The sequence below is a fragment of the Rhea pennata genome, chromosome 16 (genome assembly GCF_028389875.1).
Source record: "Rhea pennata isolate bPtePen1 chromosome 16, bPtePen1.pri, whole genome shotgun sequence".
Classification (NCBI taxonomy): domain Eukaryota; kingdom Metazoa; phylum Chordata; class Aves; order Rheiformes; family Rheidae; genus Rhea; species Rhea pennata.
In genome coordinates this window covers 13,252,614-13,264,284 of record NC_084678.1, presented here as the reverse complement: position 1 = coordinate 13,264,284, position 11,671 = coordinate 13,252,614, and the positions used below count along the sequence as shown (strand labels likewise).

Sequence of the window (11,671 nt, the reverse complement as noted above, 5' to 3'; positions counted from 1 at the left end):
CTCTTCTTCAGTAATCTCAGTAGAGAGATCAAGTAGGTAAAGTAAGGACAGGACATTCTTTCCTTCTTCCCACTCTTTCCTCCCAGTTGGTGTTCCTGCTAATTACATTAATAGGCAATCTTTTCCCACTGTCATATGATTATCCATGAAACACACTATCATATATTTAGTAAATGATTATTCTCTTGGTTTTGGTGGATCTGTGCTGTCATTCTTATGGTGTATCAATTGTTAACTGCAGTGGTCCTGGACTAAGTGAAATCTCTAATAAAATTGATTATTCTCTGCTTTAGAAATTTACTGTAAATGTAACCATCACTGTGTAGTTTCTAGGGTGATATACTTCAGCACATAGCAGAATAGGCAGGAAAACACAAAGCCTCTATGGAATGACCCAAGTCATCAGAGTTTCCTCTAAATCCATATGGCTCTTGGAGAATTCTTACATATTTTGTGGTATGCTCTGGTTTTGGATGGAAAGGATAGATGTGAGAATAGGTATACATACTTACATGCAAGCATGTAATAAAAGCCCAATCCAATATGTACTTAAATACCAATTATTTAACTAAGCATTAAATTAGGACTGTGTTGATGCCTACCAAATGTGATTCAAGTCAATTTTGCTTATTGCTCTTAAGATCTTTGCTTATTACCACCATTACATATGGAAAATTGTTTACTACTTTCCAGCAAGTGTAAACAAAAGATTAGAGCTGCTAGATTATGTTGTTTTTAAGACATCTGTTTAGAGTAAATGATTAATATAATTGTATGTGTATGCAACAAATGGTCTTTCTTACAGCCAGAAGAATCCCATGCTAAGGCATTGTATTCTAGGGGATAAACTCAGAAAATGGCACAGCTTGGCCACACCTGGCTTAAAACTTCAGATCAGAAGTAGTCTGTGTTATAAACATCACTTGGTTCTCATTTTCATCTTTACACTGTTAAAGAGCTAAAAAAAATAGCAGAAAGAAGTAACAACATCTGATATGGATTGGGGGGAGGGGGGGGAAAAGGCACTTTCAGGCACTTGCTTAAATACTTAATTACAACAGCATTACTGAACTATTTAGCAATGACTTAATATGTAACTAATAACTATAACTAGCCATCAGCCTCATAGAAAAAAAAAGTTTAAACGTCTAGTCCATAGTTTATTCGAATGTACTATTTTTCTGACAAATCACTGGCTCAGAATCACCAAACTCCCCTTTTCTCGATCCCTGGAGCAGGTCCCAGCTGGCCATACCTGGAAGCTAGAACCGAGGCCTCTCTAAGCAGTACTTAGCGCCAGGGGAAGCGGAGACAAACGCCGCACTGGTGCGGGGTTGATCAGATGCGGCCCGGCACGGCCGGCTGCTCCCGCTCTCTTGCCCCGGGCTAGCGCTAGGTCCCTTCCCGGCCGAGGGGAAACGCTGCGCGTTGGCCGACGCGGCGCCTCACCCACAGAGGCCCTCGCTCCTCTTCAGCAGCCCGCGGGGCCGCGCTTGCCTCATTTAGCTCTCTGATTGGTTGTTCTTATGGCTAGGGGGAGGGGCAGGGTAGTTGCCATTGGCCAGATTCCCTGAGGTAACTCGAACTCTGGTTGGCGGCGCGAGTACTCCTGCATGCTGATTGGCTGGCGGCGGGAAGGGCCGCCTTTCCCGTTCCGGTGGGCGCTGACCTTGGCGGCGGCGGCGCGCGGCGGCCGGCCGAGTCCTCGGGAGCCGCGGCCATGGTGTCGTACTGGCGGCAGGCCGGGCTCAGGTATCGGCCGCGGCCCGGGCCGCGCAGCGCGGGCTGCCGAGGCGCCTCTGGAGGGGGGGGGGAGAGGCTTTGGGGACGTGCTTGATTCTTACTGTTGTTTTCTTCTTTCCCCCTTCCCTCTGGCTGTAGTTACATCCGGTACTCCCAGATCTGTGCCCAGGTCGTTAGAGCAGCAATGAAGCCTCAGTACAAAGCAGAGGCGGAGAGGGCGGCCACGGCCACTGTGAAAACAGTGAAGCCCAAGAAGGAATGAAATGTAAGTAAGCGCCTGGCCGGAGGTGTCTTACTGCAGCTCTTCCCCTGAGCAGCGCCGGGCTCCTCGCGTTTCCCTAACGGGCAGGCTCACCTGCGTGAAGGTTACCTAGTTTCTGTGAAAGGTAGATGCTGCTTGCAGTTTTACTTGTGTCATTGCATCGCTAGCAACTGAAATAGTCTCTAGACTCTGTCTCAAGCATTAAATAGCATACCTGGGAAAGATGGATTTGTGACCAGGGCTGTTATACAGATGAGGCATCAGCTTGCTGTAATAAATGTAATGTTTGTGCCTTAACATTGTCATCACTGTGTCTGCACACAGTAATATTGTTGAAACAGCACAAGTCTCTCTGTAAGGTGCTTGCTGATCAGCATGCTTCTAAATGACAGTGCTGTCTGTAAAATAGTAAACTAAATGTCTGAATCAAGATCTGCAGTTAATATGGCTGGCAAAATATATGTTAGGCCTGTTTTGCATTAAAAAGAAAAATTATTCACGGTTTGGAATGGTTGCATTTGACATCCTAAAAAATAGGTGGCAGTACCAAATATGTAGAACAGCTTCTATTCTTCATGTAAAATGGCTTTCTCTCTGAAGCAAACCTTGTACATGTTTTTTCATTCTTGAATGAAGTAACTTGTACTTTAAATTTCTTATAGGAACTGGCCTATGGTGAATACTGTAACAACAAACTGCAAAGCTGTAGGCAAGCTCAAGACTCGCAACATAATGTTATCACATTACCTGTAAAATTTGCCAGTATGTAAATCAGCATGCTAATAAATGTCACTTAACAAACAAATGTATACGTGGCAAGTGGTGTTTTTCTGTAAATGGATGATGTATTCCCTTTTGCAGAGACATTTATCTTGTGTTAAAACAGAAAATTGTTTTTTTTTTTTTTTTTTTTTTTTTTTTTATCAAACTCTACTGCTCAGTAACAAGATGCATTTATTTTTAAGGTAAATATCTTGGGTGTCCACATTGATATTTTAGGTCAAAGAGGGAGAGACTTAACTGTTGTTTAAAATTTTGCCTACTTTAATTCAATGATTAGTGCATGCTTTGGGCTAAAGTTTTCTTCATTATTATCTATGTTCAATAGAGAATACAAGCCCATAATTTCAAAAATGTGATTAAAAATACTTCTGTCAGCTCTGTCGTATGGTGGGAAGCAGTACAGTGTTGGTTTTTTTAAGTAAGTTTTTCAGTGGTAATACTGTTCATCTTCAATTTGTGCTCAGAGCTACTCAGTGAAAAGCAGTTTGATGAAGCTTAGACTTAAAGGCTGAACTGGAAACAGGCTATTTCTCCATTCGTGTGATGCATAGGATCTATCTCTCAAAATGCCTGGTACACAGTAGTGAATCAGGATTTGGGGACTTGGCTTTCTTTGCAGGGTGGGAAGGAAGTGCAGACCTGAAGTCCCTGGACTGTACCCTCGCTGAACTCTTGGTTGTCCTTCCTGCTCGTGCTTTGTCATTGTCCTGGGAGGGAGAGGGATGTGCGCATCACTAGGGAACAGTAGGAGAGGAAGGTGGTACTCCATCCTCTCTGGATCAGGGGAAAGTTGTGCTTTCAGCTGTATTGGTTTGGGGGGAAGTGTTTACATGTTCTTGCTGCTGTATAGCTTTACATCAAGTATAACATTGCCCTGCTGTGTAGGAAGAAATACAGCGTGCACACAATTCACTTCAAAACTGTGTTCACTTGCACTCTTCTTAGTATGGATGGTAATACTGAAGACAAACTAAAACATGAAGTATTGTTTTCTCTCTGCAGACTTACTCCTCAGGTAAGCATACTTAGGGCTCTGTCAGGTACCTTGTTTCTGGTGTTACATGCTTAGGTGCTTTCCAAGTCTTTGGCTCAACTTTTTACATTCATAATTAATGTTTGGATGGAAATGCAGACTGTTGTTGACATGCATGTAGTGCTTTCCAATAATTGCTACATCTTTAGAGCATCCTGATTTCAATCTTCTGGGTTGATTTGTTTTACAAGTTGGATACAAGTACAGAGAAGGAGGTTTTGTTGCAGCTGTACTGCTGAACTACCATTGGCTCAGTTTTTCATTTCACTGTAGAAAATGCAAGATAGTAATGTAGTTTTTCCTGTGAGCAGGGGGGGTGACAAAAATCAAAACCTATACCCATTAGCGTAATTCTTACAACATTACTTCATCACCCTACTAGTTTTCTAGGTGTCCAGATGGAGACATTCATTAATAATGTATGATGTTCCAGCTCTGCTTTTAATATTGCAATGATTGTATGCTTTTGTATGTGTTTTCTGTATCCTTTGTCACAACTGCACAGGCAGACTAAAAGGATAATGTCTTTTTTCTTGCACCTACTTTAAAACTGTATGCAGTTGAAAAGATGTGATTGCTGTCAAGTCAAATTATTCCTATTTAGTAGAAATGGAACACTAGGAGAGTGGAGGAAAAAAAGAGAAAGCATAAGTCACAAGTGACATAAGGCTTTCCCTTTTGTTGACTTTATTAAATGTAAATGTTGGTCTGCATCTTAATTCAGGTAATGTATTCAAAACCACTGATATACTTAAAATAACTACAGGAACATAGAAATAATGTATTGTGATTGCCACTAATTTTATATATATATATGTTCATATATATAAAAATACATATTTTTTTCATGGAATATCAGCATCTTAATGTATTTAGTGTAGTTGAGGCTTTAGAATTTATTATTTACTTCTTTGTTGCAGCAGTCCCTTCAAAGCTAATCATTTAACAGCAGAATGCATGAAAAAATGTAAAGTCCAACTTTACTTGCATGGAATAGCTTGGTCACATGATTAAGCTAGTGCAATTAGAATACCCAGGATTTTAAAGTGCACAGAAAACAAACTGTGTGTGTATGTGTGTGTGTGTACATACATATATATATTTTATATATGCACATATATAAAAACAGGTTTTCAGTGTGGGGTGAGAAGGGAGCATCTAAATTTTCTTTAGGGAAGAAAAACAGCTTTAGGCAATCCTTTAAAATTAATGCCCTTCTGTTTTTTAATACAGTTTTCAAAAGAGAATTCAAGGTAAGTTGAGAAAAAAGTCCATAAGGAACTTGCAGATTTTTACATACATAATTTTAATGCAATTTTATATATCATGCCCATCTACAGTAAAACCGATGCATCACAGGAGAGCAGTAATCACAGACTCTTAAGAGCACATCATATAAACAATTACAGTGATTTTTGGTTATTAAAACTTGTCATAAATGGGTACTTTAGTAATAATTTTGCTGAAAATGGAAGTTCTAATTCAGACAGGATAATGTTTGAGGAAAGGATTAGGCTCTTTTTAAGTCAGAAGCTATGTTTCTCATTAAGTGTGTGCACAGGTGCCCTGCTTGTTTTAGATACAAAGAAACAAATGAAGGTTAGATGCTGAAAAACTTTGAAAATCCAGGTCTTTGAGTGATATAATGGAGTTTGTCTGCATTTGGGAGAAAAAAATTTTGGTTTGTTTGCAAGGGTTCTATTCTTTAAAGTTCTGTCTCAGGAATTCTGGGAAGGGCTACTTAATAACTGAGTGATTATATAAATACATTTAGCTCAACCTATATTTTGTATCTTTATCCACTTGATCAATAAGGTAGTGTCTACTCATCACATTCCTATTAAGTGGAAGAAAACACATTCAAACATTTTGATGTAAGCAATTAAAAAAAGGTCTGCTAGACTCAGCACTTTGAATACCAAAACACAGTAGAAGTTGGCTCCCTTTGAAAAGATTTTCACTTACCATTCTTGTAAACATCCCTATGTATGGTGTAGAGTTGACCATTTAATATTAAATTCACCTTTTAGATCTACACTTTAGAAATAACTTATTTTACCTCTCTTGTCAAACATACTAACTGTAAAAGAGATGAAAACAATCAATAATTTTGTGGTTTTTTATTTCGAAGAGTATAAGAAACCAAGCTCTTTTTTTTCATGTAATTTTAAAGTTAGTCCTTACAAGAACAAACTGGTTTTTTGCCTATTGAATGTGTCAACTTTTGAAGTATTTTATTAAAAAATATATAGAATTTGTGTTTTAAAGACTATTATAAATACAATGCTAAGTATATGGCTATAAACATTACTGTAGTTGGCAAGAAACTTTTTCCTGGAGTCAAAATGTATTTCTCAGTCAGTGACTGCCACTCAACTTGCATCTCTAACTACATGCAACCCATTTTATTCATTTTGCTATACTGAAGTGGAAAAGTTACAATAGTTAGTATATGGAACAAAAAAAAAACACCACACCAAAACTTCTATACTGTGTTCACAATTTTGCATGCTATTTTAACTCAGTCTATAGTTTGAAATAAAAAACAAACCACACCATGACAATAAAAAAGCTCTGCAATTATAAACCAGTAATAGCACTATTTATTTAAGTGCTTCCTTAAAAAGTAAAATTAAGGTTCCTATTCAGTCTCTACTGAAGAAAGCCCTGCTTAAGAAACTGAACCTATCTGTTGATAGAGATAGGTCTGTGGAATGCATAATAAAATAGATGCTGCCTTTGTAGGCCTTTACAGATACGCATGTGTTCCTAAAAACAGTAATGGGTTCACAAACAAAAACCTGAACAGTGTTTACTGAGAATAAATAAGTGTGACAAGAGTCTATAGTCTGTTTTACTACTGCTTATGATCCTGATATGTGCACACAGGCTGTATATGACGTCGTATCTGGCCATATGTTCCAAAAGTGAATACATCACTAAGAAAGACTTATCAAACAACTTTTTCTTCACAGTGGTTCTTTTGAAGAGAGATTCAGTTGTCTGTGAAAGCCAAGCATAGCTGCTGTTGATTTCAAAAGCATTATACTGTAATATTGGATACATTTTTGTCTGATATGGAGGAAAAAAACCTTAAGAAAGGTATGCAGATAGAGGCTATTGCTCTTTTTAGAGCATCAATGGGCTTGTTAGGACAATGTTTTGATATTACTATTGTTTCTAGAGTGTTTCCTGTTCTGGGCTAACTTCCACTTCTACCTCTTCATATTCCTCAACATCTGCTGTGGCATCCTGGTACTGCTGGTATTCGGACACAAGGTCATTGGTGTTACCTTCTGCTTCAGAAAACTCCATTTCATCCATACCTTCACCAGTATACCAGTGAAGAAATGCTTTTCTTCTAAACATAGCTGAGAATTGTTCAGAAACCCTAATGAAGAGCTCTTGAATGGCTGTGTTATTGCCAATAAAGGTAGCTGCCATCTTCAGTCCTCGTGGTGGTATGTCACACACTGCCACTTTGACATTATTAGGAATCCATTCCACAAAGTAAGAACTATTCTTTGTCTGGACAGCCAGCAGCTGTTCGTCCACTTCTCTGGTAGACATTCGGCCTCTGAAGATGCATGCCACAGTCAAGTAGCGTCCGTGACGAGGGTCACAGGCTGCCATCATGTTGCGTGCATCAAACATTTGTTGAGTGAGCTCTGGTACTGACAGGGCTCTGTACTGTTGGCTACCTCGAGCTGTCAGTGGAGCAAAGCCAGGCATAAAAAAATGCAGGCGTGGAAAAGGCACCATGTTAACAGCCAGCTTCCTCAGATCTGCATTCAGCTGACCAGGAAAACGGAGTGAGGTTGTGACCCCACTCATCGTTAGGGACACTAGGTGGTTGAGGTCACCGTAGGTGGGATTAGTGAGCTTTAAAGTTCTAAAACATATGTCATATAGAGCTTCATTGTCAATGCAAAAGGTCTCATCTGTGTTCTCTATTAGTTGATGGATGGAGAGGATGGCATTATATGGCTCTACAACTGTGTCAGATACTTTGGGTGAAGGCACAACACTGAAGGTGTTCATAATCCTGTCAGGATATTCTTCTCTGATTTTGTTAATGAGGAGTGTGCCCATACCTGAGCCTGTACCACCACCAAGTGAATGGATAAGCTGAAACCCCTGAAGACAATCACAGCTCTCACACTCATTCCTGACCACATCCATAACATTTTCAATCAGTTCAGCTCCTTCTGTGTAATGTCCCTTAGCCCAGTTGTTGCCAGCACCTGAGTTACCTGTACAGAGAAACAGCCATGATATTATCAAGACTAATTTTTAAAGGCCCTAAAAATGATGTTAAAAGGCAACTTTGAACCTGCTGGCCCTAGTTAGTTTACTAATGGCATACATACCATGAATAAAATTGTCAGGTCGAAATAATGGGCCTATCTTGCTAGATCGTACACTGTCCATAGTTCCAGGTTCTAGGTCCACCAAGATAGAACGGGGCACATATTTATGAGCTAGAACAAAAGAAAAATGTGTACAAGTTACCGAATCTACTTGCAAAAGTATTAGCCCTATCGCATCACTTCAGTCTAGGTATTTCATTGTATTTCATATAGGAAAAAAAAAATGACCAACAAAGCTTAAGCTGGAGCTAAGCCCAACCCCCAGTGAGCTTAAAAAAAACAGGCAGGGATTCACCTTGTGCCACAAGTAAACTTCAAAGCAAAACAAACAAAACCATCAGGGAAGTCAAACAGGCCAACGACAACTGGGCTCACTCCTGCAGAATTACCAAAGGAAAACAGGTCCAGATCTCAGAAGTTTTGCTTTGATTAAGAACAGGTTTGGGCTATCAGATAGAAGTGCTTTTCTGAAGCCTGAGAATTAATATGAACAACTACTATTACAAGTCAAAGAAAACCTTGACAATGCTTATTCACCTACAGTGGTTTTGGAGCCCCCCCCCCCCCCATTTTAACTTTCATGTTGGTGCTGTAAAATAGCTTTAACAAGACCCTAACAGTGGTGAGCACTTACAGTAAGCCTCATTGAAGTACACGTTAATTCGCTCAAGCTGTACTGGTGCAGCCCCACGGTAGTTTCCAGCGATGTCGATACCATGTTCGTCACTTATCACCTCCCAGAACTGAAAAAAGGGAAGAGGTTCAAAACACACATTTTTTTTTTTTTTTCAGCACAGTGTGTTCAGCATCATTGCTGCTGCTCTCACGGCTGTGACTACACACAGAGGGTATTGTGCCTGAAGTTGAGAGGGGTTGCTTTGCTACTTACACTTTAGTCTGTAAAGGACAGAAGAACAATTTGAGTAAAAATAGCTGCATGAAATGTAATCATCATGCTAGTCAGTGCAACCCCCCCCCCCGACCCTTCTCTATGTTCCAGAGAAGAGCTCAGTCAGCCTTTTATGTCAGCAGGCAAGTGCCTGTGCACTAATAGGTCCCTTTACAGTAAAGGAAAATTGGTTTTAGTTTAAATAACACAGGTACTAGTTAGCATAGACTTAAATAGTATGGGTCAAGCAGCCTTTTTTGTTTTGGGAGGAGGAGTGGTTTGTTTGGAGGGAGGACATTTGTTTTGAGGCCTATCATGCACAAGTGGGACTGCTATATCAAATCTGGTTCAGCCAATTTATGTGAATAAAGTTTTTCCACAAAGATACTGGTCCTTTTAATTGCATTTGCATTTACATTCTTATTTTTTAGATCTATTCCTCATCATCAACCCGTCTAATTTTTGGTGACCAAGAGTTAATAGTGTAATTCTGAACATCTGAGAAACTCTATACCTACTGTTTTGCTTTTGACCTCTTATTTTATTGGTTTTTATATATCTGTATGTAATTAAAACATATAGATATTATAACAAAATAATAAAACATAGAGATTTTTTTATGTATTATATACACACAGGACTTTCTTGGCAGAGGCAAAATCCGGAGGCAACACACTCAGCTTGTCTTGTACTTGAGTGAGTACTCTGCCAGGGGAAGGGAAGAAAACCCAAATGTCCTATCTTGACGTTCATATGGTTGTCTTGTTCTGGGACTCTCTTATCTGGACAGCTACCACAGCAGCATTAATGCATACACACCCACTCGCTATAATGTCCAGGCTATTTTAAATTCTAAAGGTCTTTTGGTTTTAGCATCCAGGCTCATTTTAACTTCACAAACACAACATTGTCAACAATGCCCCCCCCCCTTTTACTATCCTGTCCTCAAAGAACTTCCCAACTCCAACCAACAGACACACATGTCTTCAAATTAATCCAATACTTTTTTTTTTTTTTTTTTTTTGGGGGGGGGGGTGGACAATGTCCTACCAATGAACAATAACAAATTTTATGGCCATCACACAGCAGAACAATATATATTTTTTTCTCCATAGCATATGCACACTGTCAGCAATGACTGACTTCCCTCTAAGCAACAGCATGCAGTTGTTCAAACTGAACAAAAATACCGTAAATGACATGGCTATCTGTCACAAGAGGCCAATTAGGCAGGAATCCTTAACTGCACTTTGTGCTGGTCTTAAAAAACATTAATTGCTCAGTGTCAGTACAGGTCAGCCTGTTGGCTAATAAAACTATCTAAATGGTTCCCATGTGGGGGAGTTAGTGATGTAGAACTGAACTAACACACTAGTATGCTAACTCTGCAACCCTGGAATCGCTGACTTCTTCTTCATTCGTCCCAATATTTTATAACCCAGACTAATGCCCCTTGGAATATGAGGCCCAGCAGGAATCCTCTGGAGCATGTATAATCACAATGCCATAGAGCCACTGCAAAGAAGTTTCCTTTTTGCCAGTCTTAACATCAACTTTTGCATGAGGAGCAAGCTCATCCTACCACTCTGACATCAAAACACCCCTATTCACTGCTAACACACCATACATCCTCTCATTAAGATTGCAAAGTATGCATCCCGCCACCCGCAAAGCTCCAGCCTGTTAACAATATTTGACCTGTTGGTTTTGATAGCATTTACTACTAATGACCAATATTGAAAAGAAGCCTCACCTTAGCTCCAATTTGGTTTCCGCACTGACCAATCTGAAGATGCACAATTTCACGCATTTTTGTATAGCTTGGATTTGTTAGTAGCTACAGTCTAACACAGGCTTTCTAGTTGCAGTCCCTAAAACAAGCCCTCTTTCTGCTGCAGTATCATCAGCCACATCCAGCAGAGCCTGGCCCCAAGGGGCCTTTTTATACTGGTGGGGCTGTCACTCACCCACAAGGGGAGTAGCCAGCTCCTCACAAGGTGTTCATCAAAATTGTTCACAAGGAGTCAAAGTGCCTCTTCACTGCCTACATACAAAAGTGTAATAGCACACTGCAGAGAGAGTGTGGGAAAAAATGGCTCCCCCTCCCCAGTTAATTCCAATTTTCTGTGCAGCAAATACTGTCATTCATGAATATCTGTGCACGTATTGTATTTATTTCATTATTTTATACATATACACACACACACAGAGCTATCGTATAGAGCTATTTCTCACCAAAAATGAGCAATGTTAATTTATTAAGCACATGCATTTCTGCCGCATAATTTAAATTTTATGCATCACAAAAAGTAATACAAGACAACATCTATGATCAAACCAATAACAGCTTTTGAGCATTAGCTTTCTATGATCACAACATTCAGCGCACTGCCTGACAGACCTGCAATTTGCTAACAAGCATCAGTCTCAGTGTCTAACTGCATGAAGTGGCTGGGGCAGTGTGTGTGTGTGTGTGGGGGGGGGATTAAAACCCATCTGTATGTGTGGTTACAGAATACTTATCCAGCATACTTAGGTTACAGAGGTAAATCCCTCTCTCTCTCTCTTTCCCCCCCTGCCATCTTCCCTCC

At 39.9% G+C, this 11,671-nt stretch overlaps 2 protein-coding genes across 2 annotated transcripts; one reads left to right on the top strand and one right to left on the bottom strand.

The window, feature by feature from the left end:
* The first annotated feature begins 1,639 nt into the window (after nucleotides 1-1,639).
* ATP5F1E (ATP synthase F1 subunit epsilon) lies at nucleotides 1,640-2,810 on the top strand. Its single transcript, XM_062589612.1, has 3 exons — nucleotides 1,640-1,752; nucleotides 1,882-2,008; nucleotides 2,668-2,810. Exons 1-2 carry the CDS (start codon nucleotides 1,721-1,723, stop codon nucleotides 2,003-2,005), a joined length of 156 nt encoding a protein of 51 aa, XP_062445596.1. The 5' UTR covers nucleotides 1,640-1,720; the 3' UTR covers nucleotides 2,006-2,008; nucleotides 2,668-2,810.
* Nucleotides 2,811-5,128: 2,318 nt separating this feature from the next.
* TUBB1 (tubulin beta 1 class VI) lies at nucleotides 5,129-10,962 on the bottom strand. Its single transcript, XM_062589608.1, has 4 exons — nucleotides 10,834-10,962; nucleotides 8,826-8,934; nucleotides 8,192-8,302; nucleotides 5,129-8,074 (listed from the first exon to the last, which is right to left on the bottom strand). Exons 1-4 carry the CDS (start codon nucleotides 10,888-10,890, stop codon nucleotides 7,002-7,004), a joined length of 1,350 nt encoding a protein of 449 aa, XP_062445592.1. The 5' UTR covers nucleotides 10,891-10,962; the 3' UTR covers nucleotides 5,129-7,001.
* Between the last annotated feature and the right edge of the window lie 709 nt (nucleotides 10,963-11,671).